We start from the raw sequence: 19,469 nt of genomic DNA on the forward strand, positions 1-19,469 counted from the left end.
GGGGTCATGGGTTCTATCCCCACCATGTGTTATATATACGGGGCAGCACGGACGGTGTAATGGTTACATTACTGCCTCACAGCGCTGACGTCATGGGTTCTATCCCCACCATGTGTTATATATACGGGGCAGTACGGATGGTGTAATGGTTACATTACTGCCTCACAGCACTGAGGTCATGGGTTCTATCCCCACCATGTGTTATATATACAGGGCAGTACGGATGGTGTAATGGTTAGCATTACTGCCTCACAGCGCTGAGGTCATGGGTTCTATCCCCACCATGTGTTATATATACGGGGCAGTACGGATGGTGTAATGGTTAGCATTACTGCCTCACAGCACTGAGGTCATGGGTTCTATCCCCACCATGTGTTATATATACGGGGCAGTACGGATGGTGTAATGGTTAGTATTACTGCCTCACAGCACTGAGGTCATGGGTTGTATCCCCACCATGTGTTATATATACAGGGCAGTACGGATGGTGTAATGGTTAGCATTACTGCCTTACAGCACTGAGGTCATGGGTTCTAACCCCACCATGTGTTATATATACGGGGCAGTACGGATGGTGTAATGGTTAGCATTACTGCCTCACAGCACTGAGGTCATGGGTTCTATTCCCACCATGTGTTATATATACGGGGCAGTACAGATGGTGTAGTGGTTACATTACTGCATCACAATGCTGAGGTCATGGGTTCTATCCCCACCATGTGTTATATATACGGGGTAGTACGGACGGTGTAATGGTTAGCATTACTGCCTCACAGCACTGAGGTCATGGGTTCTATCCCCACCAAACCTCCTTAGTAGGTGGCAAATAGTAGAACCTGGAACATACTGGGACTCTGTTCTTTTTATTTTTCACACAAAATAGGGGGAATATGGAATATGAAATAAAAGAATGTTTTACATACATGTTTTGCTAGTACCAGATCCTTCACTTAAAAAATATATGTAGGTGGAGAAAATGGTTGGGGGGAGTAAATGAAGAGATGAAAGGCGTCTTGTGGGTAAGGGTAATGAATGTGTTCTGTATTAAAGGTGATGGGTATAGTGGTGAAGGTAGAGGAGAGGTATGATAGGAATGAATGTAGTGAGAATGAATGAAGATGGAAGGACGGGAGGATAAGGTAAAAATGATGGTAAGTTTAAAAGTGGAGTGGAAGGAGAGATGTATGGGAAGGTATGAGTATGAGAGGGTATGGGTCAGGGTGGATGTTTTGGAGAAGGAGAAATGGTGGAGCTCAGGATCAGGAGAAAGTACAGAATAGGAAAGTTTATTTTGTATAAGATTGTTAGGTGGTGAAGGTGGGAAATAAAAAAAAAAAAAAAAAAAAGGGTGGGGGGATGGTGGGAAGGTATGGGGATATGGATCAAATTGATGTTTGTAAATTTATGTGAAATTATATTTTATACTGTATATGAAATGGTATATATTTTTGTACAAAAGGTTGCAATCTTCAATAAAGAAGCATTGTCATGGGTTCTATCCCCACCATGTGTTATATATACGGGGCAGTACGGATGGTGTAATGGTTAGCATTACTGCCTCACAGCTCTGAGGTCATGGGTTCTATCCCCACCATGTGTTATATATACGGGGCAGTACGGATGGTGTAATGGTTAGCATTACTTCTCACAGCACTGAGGTCATGGGTTCTATCCCCACCATGTGTTATATATATACACGGGGCAGTACGGACGGTGTAATGGTTACATTACAGCCTCACAGCGCTGAGGTCATGGGTTCTATCCCCACCATGTGTTATATATACAGGGCAGTACGGATGGTGTAATGGTTAGTATTACTGCCTCACAGCACTGAGGTCATGGGTTATATCCCCACCATGTGTTATATATACGGGGCAGTACGGATGGTGTAATGGTTACTGCATTACTGCCTCACAGTGCTGAGGTCATGGGTTATATCCCCACCATGTGTTATATATACGGGGCAGTATGGATGGTGTAATGGTTACATTACTGCCTCACAGCGCTGAGATCATGGGTTCTATCCCCACCATGTGTTATATATACGGGGGCAGTACGGATGGTGTAATGGTTACATTACTGCCTCACAGAACTGAGGTCATGGGTTCTATCCCCACCATGTGTTATATATACGGGGCAGTACGGACGGTGTACATTACTGCCTCACATCACCGAGGTCATGGGTTCTATCCCCACCATGTGTTATATATACGGGGCAGTACGGATGGTGTAATGGTTAGCATTACTGCCTCACATCACCGAGGTCATGGGTTCTATCCCCACCATGTGGTATATATACGGGGCAGTACGGATGGTGTAATGGTTAGCATTACTGCCTCACAGCGCTGAGGTCATGGGTTCTATCCCCACCATGTGTTATATATACGGGGCATTACCGATGGTGTAATGGTTAGCATTACTGCCTCACAGCACTGAGGTCATGGGTTCTATCCCTACCATGTGTTATATATACGGGGTAGTATAGATGGTGTAATGGTTAGCATTACTGCCTCACATCACCGAGGTCATGGGTTCTATCCCCACCATGTGTTATATATACGGGGCAGTACGGATGGTGTAATGGTTAGCATTACTGCCTCACAGTGCTGAGGTCATGGGTTCTATTCCCACCATGTGTTATATATACAAGGCAGTACGGACGGTGTAATGGTTACATTACAGCCTCACAGCGCTGAGGTCATGGGTTCTATCCCCACCATGTGTTATATATACGGGGCAGTACGGATGGTGTAATGGTTACTGCATTACTGCCTCACAGTGCTGAGGTCATGGGTTCTATCCCCACCATGTGTTATATATACGGGGCAGTACGGACGGTGTAATGGTTAGCATTATGACCTCATAGCGCTGAGGTCATGGGTTCCATTCCCACCATGTATTATATATACGGGGCAGTACAGACGGTGTAATGGTTAGCATTACTGCCTCACAGCGCTGAGGCCATGGGTTCTATCCCCACCATGTGTTATATATACAGGGGCAGTACGGATGGTGTAATGGTTACATTACTGCCTCACAGAACTGAGGTCATGGGTTCTATCCCCACCATGTGTTATATATACGGGGCAGTACGGACGGTGTACATTACTGCCTCACATCACCGAGGTCATGGATTCTATCCCCACCATGTGTTATATAAACGGGGCAGTACGGATGGTGTAATGGTTATACCATTACTGCCTCACAGCGCTGAGGTCATGGGTTCTATCCCCACCATGTGTTATATATACCGGGCAGTACGGATGGTGTAATGGTTATATTACAGCCTCACAGCACTGAGGTCATGGGTTTTATTCCCACCATGGCCCTAACTGTGCGGAGTTTGTATGTTCTCCCTGTACTTGTGTGGGTTTCCTCCGGATACTCCGGTTTCCTCCCACAATCCAAAATATACTGGTAGGCTAATTGGCTCCCAACAAAGATTAACCCTAGAATGTCTGTGTGCGTGTACATGTGGTAGGGAATATAGATTGTAAGCTCCACTGGGGCAGGGACTGATGTGAGTGTTCAAATGTTATCTGTAAAGCGCTACGGAATATGTGTGCGCTATATAAGAAACTGTTAATAAATATGTATGTGTGTAGAGGACAATACTGCATGCAAAATTTATTTTTACACATACATTTAGCGTAAACCATTGAATATAGAAAAAAGTAACTGGTAATATATGGAGTAGATAATATGGACACATCCCACAGCGTGGAGACTGGGTAGAGGCGTTCTAAAAAAAAAAAAAAAAAAAAAAGGACAAAAAGCTGAAATGATAAAGCATAGCATATCGTATATGTAGAAAGCATTTGTGTTGCCTGCAAACCTGTTATTTAGAAGGTAGCACTTTTAATAAAATAAATATTTTTTATGTCATTATTTATTCTTTGGCTAAATAATATATGCAATTATTTTAATTTTTAAGGTAATTGTGTATTGTGTATTCAGATGCTGCCGAACTACACATCCCAGCATGCCCCACCACAGTTTTAGCATGCCCAATTTAATACCAAAATTGTGACAGCGCATTCTGAGATTTGTAGTTCAGAACCATCGAATGATTTCCACAGGCGTATCAAGGCCGGAGCGGATGTCACAGCCCTCCCCCAAAAATGTCCGGGCGTGCCTGCATTTTTCCTGACACTCCCAAAAAGCGTGCATTCATTGGGGTGGCGGGCAGAGCTTACACGCTCGTTAGACAGTGAATATTCGCTGCCTTGTGAGCGGGTCTGAATCAGGCCCTTTGTTAGGCGCTGCAGAACCCTTGTGGCGCCATATAAATGAAGGAGATTTCAAGCCGATCCTTTAATAATTGATGCCCTGTGTGATCACATAGTATGGCCGCAGTAACAGACACACAGGCACCACGTTTTCTGCGCAGTTGTAATCGTAGACAAAGTCCGAAAATGATCACCGCTCTCCGCCGTTACCGCCCCCTGACTGTCAACCATATTGTGCGTAAATTGTGATTGTTAAGGCACCGTGCCTGCCCAGTGTGACAGCGATACCTGCGCAGTCGGCTAATAATCACGCAACTCCGTAAATATCGTGCACAACGCTGCACCAGGTGTGTAGAGCAGAGAGGGCCCTGGTCACGAGAGCTTACAATCTAGAGGTAAAAAAAAAAAAAAAAAACATTATATTGGCATGATAATCCAGTCCTTTTTTAGTGGAGTCCCTTTTGCTGCGCCTGTTTAATGTATAAGCAATGATTGGCTTAGCCAGGCATGTCCTAACTATGACCCTCCAAACTACAAATCCCATCATGCCTTGCAACAGTTTTGCTATTGGGGAATGCTAAAAATGGGTTGGGATCATTGGGTCTAAAGCATGATGGTCGACAACCATTAGGTTGACACCATTACAATCAATAGGTTGACATCGACATGGGAAAAGGTCGACATGGGTCTAGGTCGACGTGGGAAAAGGTTGACATGGTTAAAGGTCGAAAGGTCATTAGTTCAACAGGTCATTAGTTCGACAATTTGTGGGTCGACAGTCAAAAGGTTGACATGGTGTTTTTTACTGGTTTTTGACCTGAATGTCAACACAGTCGACATGGACACAGTTTAAAGTGCACCGCATCCCCTCGCTGCGCTCGGCATACTATTTTATTCTCCCACCACGCCCTAGTGGATGGTAAGACATGAAATACCGCCTGTCGGCACATGTCGGCTAAGAAAACAGTGAAAATCCCCATGTCGACCTTTTGACTGTCGACCTAGATACTGTCGAACTAATGACCTGTCGACCTAGAACCATGTCGACCTTTTCCCATGTCGACCTATTGACTGTGAACCACCATGCTGTAGACCAAATGACCGCATCCCGCTAAAAATATGGCAAGGCATGCTGGGATGTGTAGTTTCACAACAGCTGGAGGGCTATCGTTTAGACATGCCTGGTAGGCAATCATATGACTCCTAGCTGTGAAGCAGCACAGAAACGGGCAGTTTGCATTCCCGCTATGACCATTATAAAGTTTTGCCTATAATGAGAGTTACAGGAAGCTGGCCAGAGATTGTTTCTCTTCTCTGCTCGTTCCTCTCCTCTCGCCACTCTTGTAGTGGTGCACATACACACACATCAGACGCCCCGCACCCCCTCCAGCAGCGAGGTGACAGATGGAAACGTCTCTTTTATCTACTGCAATTTGGGGAAAGGCGACCGAGTGGCAGCGTCTTCTAATGTGTTGGGAATAGAACGCGCGGCGCTAAGCAGATCTGCTCAGTCTTTCCGTCCTAAGAAGATATAGCTGTTCTACAGATATGGCCTTGGTCCTCCAAGCAGCTGTCACATGTTCTCCTGCCCTATCCCAACTAGTGCTCTTGCTCATTGCCAGGGGTTACGTGCTCGATGCCAGGGGTTACATGCTCATTGCCAGGAATAACATGCTTATTGGTAGGGGTTTCATGGTCATTGCCAGGGATGGGTGCTCACAGCGAGCCAGGAACCCAGCACTTCTGGGTAACGCTGTACGCTCTGTGCTCCCCAAACACATCTGCCTCATCGAAGGTGGCGGACATTTTTATGGGCCATTTTCTGATTCTATGCAGACAGCCAGACCTCATGGAATCTGCCTATAGAGACTCTGCTCTCTCGCAGCGCTAGCTGCCCCCCGACAGTGCTTGGGTTGCGGTGGCATTGTCACGCCGCTGTTCTACTTGCAGATAAATAACATGGTCTACAGCAGTGACGGGCAATTGGGTATCGCATTGTTATGGCTCCGCCCCCCTGCCTCACAATACATGTAATCTTGGCATTGTGTGACGGGGTTAGGGCCACAATGAAATCACCCTCCTCTGGATGTCGCACCCATAACCCCCCCCCCCCTTCCCCAGACAGACACATACTACTATAGGCTAGCATGCATTACCCCCAACTGGTTCTAAAAATACGGGCGATCCCTACTTCTTTTCTACCCGTAACTTTAGTTCCAGTGCTGGGCCCAAGAACCGGACGCTGTTCATTAAATACGGGGAACCCCCACAATTTTGCTGATGCATGTAAAAAAAAAATATGCCCAATTCCCCGATCCCTGCCAGGATCTGAGGATCAGGATTTTTAGACATGTTTACTATCCCTGATTTTCTGAGGTGACCGTCAGGTGATCGGGGGGTTGCCCAAATACACCGCTGAGGTATGGAACTTTTAGATGAATTGGGGGGAACAATAAATCCGGGAAACTATAAATTGTGAATGATGGTGATCTCCCCACCAACGAGAGCCAGAGGAGGGCGTGCCCCGACTCTATAGGTGCCCATACACGGTACGATTATTGCATATGTTTTGGTCTAGATCGCATGGCATGCGATTTGCAATGCGATCGGGAGCTAATTCAAAAAGTATGTACAGCAGATACTTTTTGATCTGTGCGATGGGATGTGCGCAGGAGCGTGCATCGCACCCGCAATTTGCACCATGTATGGGCACCTTTACTTCCCATACATGTTGCAGGCTAGAAGTTATACGTCTGCTCTCTGCTAGTAGCCTGGACAGCAGTCACTGCAGGACACTTCAGGGGGCGGGGCAGAATGGTCTTATTAGGCCCTGCCCCCATTATAGAAAACATCCACGATTCGTAGGTCTGCAGTAAGGGGGTGGAGCGAAATGGCATGATCCAGCCATTTAGCCCTGCCCCCTTCCCACATCTCCTGTGATTGCCAGTGAGTAACATACAATCCTGCCAATGTCACTAGGTAGCAGGATTGATGCAGGAGAGCCACCTGCTCTTCCGGGGCTGATGGGGACTACCCCAAATATTGGGAGCCTCTTGCAGCTTCTGTAAGGGAAAGCAAGTATGGTACAGACAGGATTGTTATTTTTAAAACAACTAAAAATTGTTCTTAATAATTAAGATATTAGATTGATTTACTTATGATTGATCATAAACCTTGTCTGTTGCAGAAATAGGCTACAATAGGACAAACTTTATATTCAAACACTTGGTCCAATCATACAAAGATAGTGCAACATCCCCCTCTTCTGGTACACAGTGGAACTGCAGTAAAGAGAAAGTGCCATAAACCACATTATGGCAGAATGAAGGGGTGTGGTACAGGGTTCCGACAGTCGGGATACCGACCAGACTTGCCTAGCCTCCCGGAATGGCCGGGAGGGTCCCGCAAATCGGGTCCCCCTTCCGGCCCCCCCGGTAAGGTGGGCAAGTCTCCCTCATTTTCCATTTCCCCCTTCCCTGCAGTTTAAAGCTCCAAAATTTGCAGATCCGCGGGGAGGGGCTGAAATGACGAGATTCGCGTCATTTGGTGTCATTTTAGCTTAGTGACATTAGCATCGCCCTGCCCCCACAACGTAGCCTCTTCCCACCCCCTTTTCACTCCTCTCTGGGAGAAGCCCGACCACCATATACATACCTGCAAATTGATGCGGCTGCAGGTCATAGGGGCGGGGCTTAGTGATATCAGCCTCACCCCGCCCCCACAACGTAGCCTCTTCCTGCCCCCTTGAAGAGCGTCCTGAAGGGCATTATATAAACATAGATCAGACAATATATATATTTCCGATTTACAGCTGGAAAAAAAACTGGTTGCTTCCCGTTACTAGAGGAATCGCATGCCCACCGATGCCCTCGTGTCCTTACGTGGGCGATATCTGGCTGATTCTTACCTGCAGTACCGCTGCCGTTACACTGGCTACTTAATAATCTTACTTCTATCATTACATAAAGGTCAAGGACTCATCCCGTACCACAGATCAGCAATAACGAGATACACATGGACAGAGGAGAGCGCATACTTTAAATCATTAACAGCCATAACGAGATATCTAGAAAAATCCGACCGTATAAATTCTGGATGCACAGACACGCTGACGTTTTATACTTGCAGCTGGTAAATTGGTTGCAGTTTTACCTGTATCTTTATAGATGTTGTGTAGGTGATGTGGTTCCGAAGTGTTGTGTATTCCTGGGGAAGGGCAAGCTGGTGTGTAATTAGTTTGTGTGTACATGGGAATTGCTGCGTTGCACCTTTCGCTGGATTACTGATCCCAGCGGTACTTGTTTCCTAGCACGGCGCACAGTTATTGGCTTAGTGGGCTATTCTGCGTACTGAAATTGCATCGCATCGCATGGCTTTCTGTGCCTTGCAATGCGATCTCAGTAGTTAATATGGTAAAACACCCCCACTATCCACGTCACCCCAAGCGTGGCGAGCGCAGCGGAACGCGTCCTCCGACCTTTTCATATCCCCCACTATCCATGTCAGCGTGGAGTTGAACTTGGAGGATTACTTTACATGTATTTCGCGTCCGCTCGCCACACTTCGGGCTTAGTGGCTCCCTGCGCTCGCCACACTATATAAAATCAACTCCACGCCGACGTGTATAGTGGGGGTACGAAAAGGTCGGGAGGACGCCTAACGTGTGCTCTCGCCAAGCTTTGGGGTGACGTGGATAGTGGTGCTGTTTTAGGTGTTTTACCATATTAACTACTGAGAACGCATCGCACATCGCATCGCATGCCACAAAAAAGGCCCATGTGGTCAGATGTGCAATGCAGTTTCAGTCAGGGTGCAGAGAAGAAATGAACTAAAGTAACTGAGGCACAAAAGGGCCATGCGATGCGATTTCACTACGCTACCGTACGCATGTTAATTGGGCGCCGTGCTAGAAAACAAGTACCATCCCAGCTGTGTCCTAGGATGGAGAATTGGACCATCTACAACACCATAGACCGGCTGTGTTACCCATTAATACTGACATTTGTGCTATGGGGAGCCAATGTGATTGTTATTCCTGTTTGGGAGGAGCTGGCCACCCAGAAGCAAGACTGCATGTGCGGAGGCTGTCAGCAGTGCGTATCAAGAGGGTAATCCGTAAGGACCACAAAGCAAAATTTTTCATAAATAAGCAAAATCATGCTGCACTGCAGGTGGGGCAGATGTAACTTGTGCAGAGAGAGTTAGATTTGGGTGGAGGAGTGCTCAAACTGAAATCTAAGTTGCAGCGTTAGAATAAAGCAGCCAGTATTTACACTGCACAGAAACAAAATAACTCACCCAAATCTAACACTCTCTCTGCACATGTTACATCTGCCCCACCTGCAGTGCAGCATGGTTTTGCCCATTAGAAAACAATTCTACTTTTGAGAATTCCCCCCTACTCTGCCTATTTGGTAATCGGGCACGAAGGACACACTGCGTTTTCCAAGCAAAATTTTTAACAAATGACCGCAGGCCACACAACACATATTGACCCACGTGACATCAACAATGTCACTGCAATCTCTGCACTTTGAAACTTAAAGGACACAATTTCAAAGTCTGCCTGATTGGACATGTATTAACGAGGCTGATGTACAGTTCATTGTACCCGAGGGGAAGGAGCGACTTCAAGACAGGCTGTGTAAGATAAAGCTACAGTGTGCAGGCAAGACGGCCACAGCTGCTGGCACAGCACTGAATGCTGTATTGTGGCAGCATTGTCCCTATGAAATTATTTTCGGAGCACGCTTGTATCAATCTCATCCTTGGTGTAAAGAATGATTTTTTTGATGATTGGCCGATTTCTGACTGATCGGCCAGAAAATCGGCCGCTTTTTACCGCTAATCGGTTGATATCGATAAGATGCGTGCAACATTTATTTGAAACAGCCTGAGGAAGCTTAATACTTTATTTAAAGGATGAAATGCATTGGAAACAAACCCCAAAAACCTCTTCTACAGGGTAGTAGGGTAGTTGTGAGGGTGTATTAGTATGGGTAGTACAGGTGGCAGTAGAGAATGTATGTGGGTGTACCGGTGGGAGTAGTACAGGTGGGAGTAGGGCAGGTGTGAGGGTGTACCAGTGTGAGTAGTACAGGTGGGAGTAGGGGAGGTGTGAGGGTGTACCAGTGTGAGCAGTACAGGTGGGAGTAGGGCAGGTGTGAGGGTGTACCAGTGTGAGTAGTACAGGTGGGAGTAGGGGAGGTGTGAGGGTGTACCAGTGTGAGTAGTACAGGTGGGAGTAGGGGAGGTGTGAGGGTGTACCAGTGTGAGTAGTACAGGTGGGAGTAGGGGATGTGTGAGGGTGTACCAGTGTGAGTAGTACAGGTGGGAGCAGGGGAGGTGTGAGGGTGTACCAGTGTGAGTAGTACAGGTGGGAGTAGGGGAGGTGTGAGGGTGTACCGGTGGGAGTAGTACAGGTGGGAGCAGGGGAGGTGTGAGGGTGTACCAGTGTGAGTAGTACAGGTGGGAGTAGGGGAGGTGTGAGGGTGTACCAGTGTGAGTAGTACAGGTGGGAGTAGGGGAGGTGTGAGGGTGTACCAGTGTGAGTAGTACAGGTGGGAGTAGGGGAGGTGTGAGGGTGTACCAGTGTGAGTAGTACAGGTGGGAGTAGGGGAGGTGTGAGGGTGTACCAGTGTGAGTAGTACAGGTGGGAGTAGGGGAGGTGTGAGGGTGTACCAGTGGGAGCAGTACAGGTGGGAGTAGGGGAGGTGTGAGGGTGTACCAGTGTGAGTAGTACAGGTGGGAGTAGGGGAGGTGTGAGGGTGTACCAGTGTGAGTAGTACAGGTAGGAGTAGGGGAGGTGTGAGGGTGTACCAGTGTGAGTAGTACAGGTGGGAGTAGGGGAGGTGTGAGGGTGTACCAGTGTGAGTAGTAAAGGTGGGAGTAGGGGAGGTGGGAGGGTGTACCAGTGTGAGTGCTACAGGTGGGAGAAGGGGAGGTGTGAGGGTGTACCAATGTGAGTAGTACAGGTGGTAGTAGGGGAGGTGTGAGGGTGTACCAGTGTGAGTAGTACAGGTAGGAGTAGGGGAGGTGTGAGGGTGTACCGGTGTGAGTAGTACAGGTGGGAGTAGGGGAGGTGTGAGGGTGTACCAGTGTGAGTAGTACAGGTGGGAGTAGGGGAGGTGTGAGGATGTACCAGTGTGAGCAGTACAGGTGGGAGAAGGGGAGGTGTGAGGGTGTACCAGTGGGAGCAGTACAGGTGGGAGATGGGGAGGTGTGAGGGTGTACCAGTGTGAGTAGTACAGGTGGGAGTAGGGGAGGTGTGAGGGTGTACCAGGGTGAGTGCTACAGGTGGGAGAAGGGGAGGTGTGAGGGTGTACCAGTGTGATTAGTACAGGTGGGAGTAGGGGAGGTGTGAGGGTGTACCAGTGTGAGTAGTACAGGTGGGAGTAGGGGAGGTGTGAGGGTGTACCAGTGTGAGTGCTACAGGTGGGAGAAGGGGAGGTGTGAGGGTGTACCAGTGTGAGTAGTACAGGTGGTGGTAGTAGGGGAGGTGTGAGGGTGTACCAGTGTGAGCAGTACAGGTGGTAGTAGGGGAGGTGTGAGGGTGCACCAGTGTGAGCAGTACAGGTGGGAGTAGGGCAGATGTGAGGGTGTACCAGTGTGAGCAGTACAGGTGGGAGTAGGGGAGGTGTGAGGGTGTACCAGTGTGAGTAGTACAGGTGGGAGTAGGGCAGATGTGAGGGTGTACCAGTGTGAGCAGTACAGGTGGGAGTAGGGGAGGTGTGAGGATGTACCAGTGTGAGTAGTACAGGTAGGAGTAGGGGAGGTGTGAGGGTGTACCAGTGTGAGCAGTACAGGTGGGAGTAGGGCAGATGTGAGGGTGTACCAGTGTGAGCAGTACAGGTGGGAGTAGGGCAGATGTGAGGGTGTACCAGTGTGAGCAGTACAGGTGGGAGTAGGGGAGGTGTGAGGGTGTACCAGTGTGAGTAGTACAGGTGGGAGTAGGGGAGGTGTGAGGGTGTACCAGTGTGAGTAGTAGAGGTGGGAGTAGGGGAGGTGTGAGGGTGTACCAGTGTGATTAGTACAGGTGGGAGTAGGGCAGATGTGAGGGTGTACCAGTGTGAGCAGTACAGGTGGGAGTAGGGCAGGTGTGAGGGTGTACCAGTGTGAGCAGTACAGGTGGGAGTAGGGGAGGTGTGAGGATGTACCAGTGTGAGCAGTACAGGTGGGAGTAGGGGAGGTGTGAGGATGTACCAGTGTGAGTAGTACAGGTGGGAGTAGGGGAGGTGTGAGGGTGTACCAGTGTGAGTAGTAGAGGTGGGAGTAGGGGAGGTGTGTGGGTGTACCAGTGTGAGTAGTACAGGTGGGAGTAGGGGAGGTGTGAGGGTGTACCAGTGGGAGCAGTACAGGTGGGAGTAGGGGAGGTGTGAGGATGTACCAGTGTGAGTAGTACAGGTGGGAGTAGGGGAGGTGTGAGGATGTACCAGTGTGAGTAGTACAGGTGGGAGTAGGGGAGGTGTGAGGGTGTACCAGTGTGAGTAGTAGAGGTGGGAGTAGGGGAGGTGTGTGGGTGTACCAGTGTGAGTAGTACAGGTGGGAGTAGGGGAGGTGTGAGGGTGTACCAGTGTGAGTAGTACAGGTGGGAGTAGGGGAGGTGTGAGGATGTACCAGTGTGAGTAGTACAGGTGGGAGTAGGGGAGGTGTGAGGGTGTACCAGTGTGAGTAGTACAGGTGGGAGTAGGGGAGGTGTGAGGGTGTACCAGTGTGAGTAGTACAGGTGTGAGTAGGGGAGGTGTGAGGGTGTACCAGTGGGAGCAGTACAGGTGGGAGTAGGGGAGGTGTGAGGGTGTACTAGTGGGAGCAGTACAGGTGGGAGTAGGGGAGGTGTGAGGGTGTACCAGTGTGAGTAGTACAGGTGGGAGTAGCGGAGGTGTGAGGGTGTACCAGTGGGAGCAGTACAGGTGGGAGTAGGGGAGGTGTGAGGGTGTACCAGTGGGAGCAGTACAGGTGGGAGTAGGGGAGGTGTGAGTGTGTACCAGTGTGAGCAGTACAGGTGGGAGTAGGGGAGGTGTGAGGGTGTACCAGTGTGAGTAGTACAGGTGGGAGTAGGGGAGGTGTGAGGGTGTACCAGTGTTAGTAGTACAGGTGGGAGTAGGGGAGGTGTGAGGGTGTACCAGTGTGAGTAGTACAGGTGGGAGTAGGGGAGGTGTGAGGGTGTACCAGTGTGAGTAGTACAGGTGGGAGTAGGGGAGGTGTGAGGGTGTACCAGTGTGAGTAGTACAGGTGGGAGTAGCGGAGGTGTGAGGGTGTACCAGTGGGAGCAGTACAGGTGGGAGTAGGGGAGGTGTGAGGGTGTACCAGTGTGAGCAGTACAGGTGGGAGTAGGGGAGGTGTGAGGGTGTACCAGTGTGAGTAGTACAGGTGGGAGTAGGGGAGGTGTGAGGGTGTACCAGTGTGAGTAGTAGAGGTGGGAGTAGGGGAGGTGTGAGGGTGTACCAGTGTGAGTAGTACAGGTGGGAGTAGGGGAGGTGTGAGGGTGTACCAGTGTGAGTAGTACAGGTGGGAGTAGGGGAGGTGTGAGGGTGTACCAGTGGGAGCAGTACAGGTGGGAGTAGGGGAGGTGTGAGGGTGTACCAGTGGGAGCAGTAGTCTGCCTGACTGGACATGTATTAACGAGGCTGATGTACAGTAAGGTACAGTTCATTGTACCCGAGGGGAAGAAGCGACTTCAAGACAGGATGTGTAAGATAAAGCTACAGTGTGCAGGCAAGACGGCCACAGCTGCTGGCACAGCACTGAATGCTGAATTGTGGCAGCATTGTCCCTATGAAATTATTTTCAGAGCACGCTTGTATCAATCTCATCCTTGGTGTAAAGTTGCCCACACACTAGAATGATTTTCTTGATGATTGGCCGATTTCTGACTGATCGGCCAGAAAATCTGCAGATTTTTACCGCTAATCGGTTGACATTGATAAGATGCGTGCAACATTTATTTGAAACAGCCTGTTTTATTTATAATGAGGAAGCTTAATACTTTATTTAAAGGATGAAATGCATTGGAAACAAACCCCAAATACCTCTTCTACAGGGTAGTAGGGGAGGTGTGAGGGTGTATTAGTATGGGTAGTACAGGTGGCAGTAGAGAATGTATGTGGGTGTCCCGGTGGGAGTAGTACAGGTGGGAGTAGGGGAGGTGTGAGGGTGTACCGGTGTGAGTCGTACAGGAGGGAGTAGGGGAGGTGTGAGGGTGTACCAGTGTGAGTAGTACAGGTGGGAGTAGGGGAGGTGTGAGGGTGTACCAGTGTGAGTAGTACAGGTGGGAGTAGGGGAGGTGTGAGGGTGTACCAGTGTGAGTGCTACAGGTGGGAGAAGGGGAGGTGTGAGGGTGTACCAGTGTGAGTAGTACAGGTGGAGTAGGGGAGGTGTGAGGGTGTATCAGTGTGAGTAGTACAGGTGGGAGTAGGGGAGGTGTGAGGGTGTACCAGTGTGAGTAGTACAGGTGGGAGTAGGGGCGGTGTGAGGGTGTACCAGTGTGAGTAGTACAGGTGGGAGTAGGGGAGGTGTGAGGGTGTACCAGTGTGAGTAGTACAGGTGGGAGTAGGGGAGGTGTGAGGATGTACCAGTGTGAGCAGTACAGGTGGGAGTAGGGGAGATGTGAGGGTGTACCAGTGTGATTAGTACAGGTGGGAGTAGGGGCGGTGTGAGGGTGTACCAGTGTGAGTAGTACAGGTGGGAGTAGGGGAGGTGTGAGGGTGTACCAGTGTGAGCAGTACAGGTGGGAGTAGGGGAGGTGTGAGGGTGTACCAGTGTGAGCAGTACAGGTGGGAGTAGGGGAGGTGTGAGGGTGTACCAGTGTGAGCAGTACAGGTGGGAGTAGGGGAGGTGTGAGGGTGTACCAGTGTAAGCAGTACAGGTGGGAGTAGGGGAGGTGTGAGGGTGTACCAGTGTGAGCAGTACAGGTGGGAGTAGGGGAGGTGTGAGGGTGTACCAGTGGGAGTAGTACAGGTGGGAGTAGGGCAGGTGTGAGGGTGTACCAGTGTGAGTAGTACAGGTAGGAGTAGGGGAGGTGTGAGGGTGTACCAGTGTGAGTAGTACAGGGGGGAGTAGGGGAGGTGTGAGGGTGTACCAGTGTGAGTAGTACAGGTGGGAGTAGGGGAGGTGTGAGGGTGTACCAGTGTGAGCAGTACAGGTGGGAGTAGGGGAGGTGTGAGGGTGTACCAGTGTGAGTAGTACAGGTGGGAGTAGGGGAGGTGTGAGGGTGTACCAGTGTGAGTAGTACAGGTGGGAGTAGGGGAGGTGTTGCCTCTCCTTGGATCTGGCCATGAGGGTAGGTGTGAGTAGGGTAGGCTGCTGTAGAGAGGTGGTGTCTCAGCATGTATACATCTGAAGCCAGTCTAATGAAGGGGTACGGGATGTTAGAATATTTTAGCTACAGGCTACTTACCTACAAGTTTCCGGGCCAGCCGTATGGCTTCATTCACAGTGTTACCTTGCACAACTTCATCCACAATACCCAGCTGTAAGGCCTCTGTGGCAGGAACATGTCTACCTGTATGAGGAGAACACAGGGTTGATAATGACACCTACAGTATGCTTTCTATGTGTTCTTCATCCGCTATAGAACTTTATTTGGTTTTAGATACTAGTCTATTGGACTTTCTAGCATCCTTTACTAGGTGATGCATTTTAAAACTCGCAAAATCTCAGGGTCTTAATGAAATGCTTTAAAGCTGCAATGCTCCTGTGCTGTTTGATGCATTGTGGGGACATAAATAAAGAACATGAAAAAGTAATATAATCTGATTTTCTGTACATGTCAGGTATCAGATGGAACAATAAGAAAGATTAGATAAAAGCCAGGCTACAAGAAATAATTACTATGGGGCAGATTTATTAAGCCTGGTGAAGAGATAAAGTAGAAGAAGATAACGCACCAGCCAATCAACTCCTAACTGTCATTTTTCAAACTCAGTTGATTGGCTGGTGCATTATCTCCTTCTACTTTATCTCCACTTTATCTCTTCACCAAACTTAATAGTCTGCTCCACTAGCAGTTATCTCACCACTTTACATAATGACCCTTATTGTGGTTCACTCACAAAGGCAAATTCCTTCTGCAGGTGGGGCAGATGTAACATGTGCACAGAAATTTAGATTTGGGTGGGGATTTACTGCAAAGTGAGATCTATATTGCAGTGTAAAAATAAACCAGTCAGTATTTTCCCTGCACAGAAACAAAATAACTCACCCACATCTAAATCTCTCTACACAAGTTACATCTGCCCCACCTGCAGTGCACATGGTTTTGTCCATTAGAGAAGGAATTTGCCTTTGCTAGTGAACCAGGATAATGTTCATATCAAACATTGCGCAGATGTATCAAAGCTTGGAGAGAGATTGAGGGGGATTTTTAATCTCTGCCGCTTTGTCCGACGGGTAAAATAGCGGCAGGCGCCTATTCAGTGTTGTCTTTCTCTACAGCATCGGACATTGAAGCGGCATCTCGAAAGAACGGACGCGACTTTAAAAGCAGCCGGGCCTGTTTTGCTGGGAGTGGCAGTAGATTGTTGAGATAACAGCTGTACCTCAACAATCCACAGCCGTTTCTGCGGACACACACCCTTTTTGCCGATCGGCAGGCGGAACATTGAATCCCATCTACCGAATAACAGGCGAGCAAAATGAACAAGGTCCCAACCAATCGGCTTCTGACTAAATGGCAAAAGCATCAAGCGTCAACAAGTGATCAAGTGGAGAGTGATAAACAACCAGCCAATTAGCTCCTACTTGTCATTTTGCAAACCCAGTCTGTAGCGGGACAGTTAGGAGCCAATTTGGCTGGCTCTCGATCTCCATTTTATCACTTTTTATAGCTTGATGCATCTTCCCCAGGGTGTGTTTTAAATAGGAGAGGATTGGTTGGAATCTCTCCAACCTTTGATAAATCTCTCCCATTGTTTCCCCAACTTTATTCCATTTACACTTCTAGTATTAGTGGACTGAGATGATTTAATCTTCATCTTTCATTGGGACAAGTATTTCTATGCCACATTTTCGTGTGACGATTTCGGTTTTGTCAGCTACAATCCTTTATAAATGAAAAAGCGATAAATCACCTTGCAGAATGACATCTAGAGCCGCAGGGACGCCAATTAGCCGAGGCAGGCGCTGCGTTCCTCCGGCTGCTGGTAAAATGCCAATAAGAACCTCGGGAAGGCCCACCCGGGACTGTAATCAAAGCACAGCACTGTTAGGGTCGGACACTACATTCTTGTCATTATTCCTATGTACTGCCAGCGCGTTGCTGATCAGAGCAGTTCTTGGTCATGTGACACAACAGCACGCACACTGATAGTGTGTACACACTATTAGGCTAACGTTACGGAGAAGCGACTAGCCTACCTCTACGGTTACTGATGGTGCAGGGTAACGCAGTTCCCAAACTTTTTTGAATTACGGTGCCCTTGAGTACCAGAATTATCTCTCACAGCATCCCTAGGCCAAAAGTCTCTCTTTGAGGGTGTCCCGAGACAATGACATTGTGGGGGCCCCTCCAATAAAATGATCCCCTGCCTTGTCCACACTGCCCCCCCCCCCCCCCCAACCGCTCCACCTTGGCATCCCCTGCTGACTGTCCTGCCATTTGAAATAGTGGCTGCCAGTGCTCACTCTGTCTACAGCGCAGTGCGGCCCCCAAGTCCTTTCATCAGGGGTACGGACGAGATGAGTCATGTGCCGCTGATGGGATTTGGGAGCCACTCGGCGCTGCATGTATAGTCAGGGGGAGGGAGGCAGCTGCAGTCCGAATTACAAGTTCAGATTACCCTGTGTGTGGGGGCCCTAAATTACTTCCCCTGCCGCCCCTCCCTTAATCCAGCTCTGGCCTTAGGGTCAGTTATTTGGTAATGAACAGGATTCACAAATTGCCAATTACATTGGTCATAAATTTAATTGAATTGGTCATGGAACACCAATCTAGGGCACACCTGAAAGTCACAAAAAAGAGAGAAAGGTGTGTCGCTGGGTGATGCACCTGAAGAATGATTCATTTAAAATGTAACCTTTATTCATTATATTGTTAAAATGTAGCGAAGTATTAGACACACAAATCACACAACACAAAGTGAATTAAAAGGGATAATATACCAAAACTCTGTATTCTCCCCTTTCTGATCTCCCACTAATATCAGTATGGTGTTTTATTGTGTCATGCACCCACTGGTATATGTAATAATAATTGTTAGTGACAGGTGTGGGAGCAGACTCAGCTGTCAGCCTGGCCGTGTATATCCAATGTAGGGATTATACCCTTATTAGTGGGGTATTGGATATTTTAATAATCCGCAAATATAACAATGGCGGGTAGCAGGTGGGTGCGTAGTTCAAACCTGTGCCCGGGTGCGGTATCAGGCTTCTGACGTGATATCTCACTTCACAGTCAGTTCGCCTTACCGCTACTTCCTAGGTGCACATGGTTCCTGCTGCCGCCCGCTGTATGACAGACTGGGCTGAGGCAAATGAGATGAGCGCCAGCAGTCTCAAATCTGTCACAAGGATCAGTGTATCTCGGTGTGGACGCCACACGCCGTGACCTCTGACGCGTGCCCAGTGGAGACTGGCGCACGTGTTGTACTGTGGCTCAGGCTGAATTACAGTTTTACAAATATTTACACATTGGTATGTGGGGAGGGGAATAGGGGAGTCACAACAGTTGCTGACAGAGTCTGCGTATGCTTCGCTTAGAGAGCTTCATCAGAGTCTGCTCCCACACCTGTCACTAACAATTATTATTACATATACCAGTGGGTGCAGGACACAATAAAACACACCATACTGATATTAGTGGGAGATCAGAAAGGGGAGAATACAGAGTTGGGGTATATTATCCCTTTTAATTCACTTTGTGTTGTGTGATTTGTGTGTCTAATACTTCGCTAAATTTTTTAACAATATAACTAATAAAGGTTACATTTTAAATGAATCATTCTTCAGGTGCATCACCCAGCGACACACACTTCTCTCTTTTTTTGTAAATTTGTGTCTTTTGGTGTCCAGTGATAGCACACCCTCTCTCATCTAAGAATTATTTCAGAAAATAATATATGAGGGTCCAATAACAAAACTTTATATATCCCTGTGTGACTTTTTCACCCCTTTTTTCCAATACACCCTTGAAAGTCCATTGAGGCACCCCAGGGTGCCACGGCACACAGTTTTGGAACCACTGGGTTAATGTAATCATATCGGAGACCAAATACAAATCCATATTGAAAGCAGGTACTACCAGCA

At 48.5% G+C, this 19,469-nt stretch overlaps 1 protein-coding gene across 2 annotated transcripts in view; it reads right to left on the minus strand.

Annotated features, from left to right (window-relative positions):
• Nucleotides 1–19,469, minus strand: part of EHHADH (enoyl-CoA hydratase and 3-hydroxyacyl CoA dehydrogenase) — a 38,984-nt gene that overhangs the window by 14,887 nt on the left and 4,628 nt on the right. For both annotated transcript variants that reach the window (XM_083154384.1, XM_083154383.1), the window contains exons 4-5: nucleotides 17,297–17,408; nucleotides 15,625–15,729 (exon numbers count right to left, since the gene is read on the minus strand). In XM_083154384.1, coding sequence (XP_083010510.1) covers nucleotides 15,625–15,729; nucleotides 17,297–17,408 — 217 coding nt within the window. The remainder of the gene's footprint in view (nucleotides 1–15,624; nucleotides 15,730–17,296; nucleotides 17,409–19,469) is intronic.

Source organism: Crinia signifera, chromosome 7, assembly GCF_055691185.1.
Source record: "Crinia signifera chromosome 7, ASM5569118v1, whole genome shotgun sequence".
In the NCBI taxonomy this organism is placed as follows: Eukaryota; Metazoa; Chordata; class Amphibia; order Anura; family Myobatrachidae; genus Crinia; species Crinia signifera.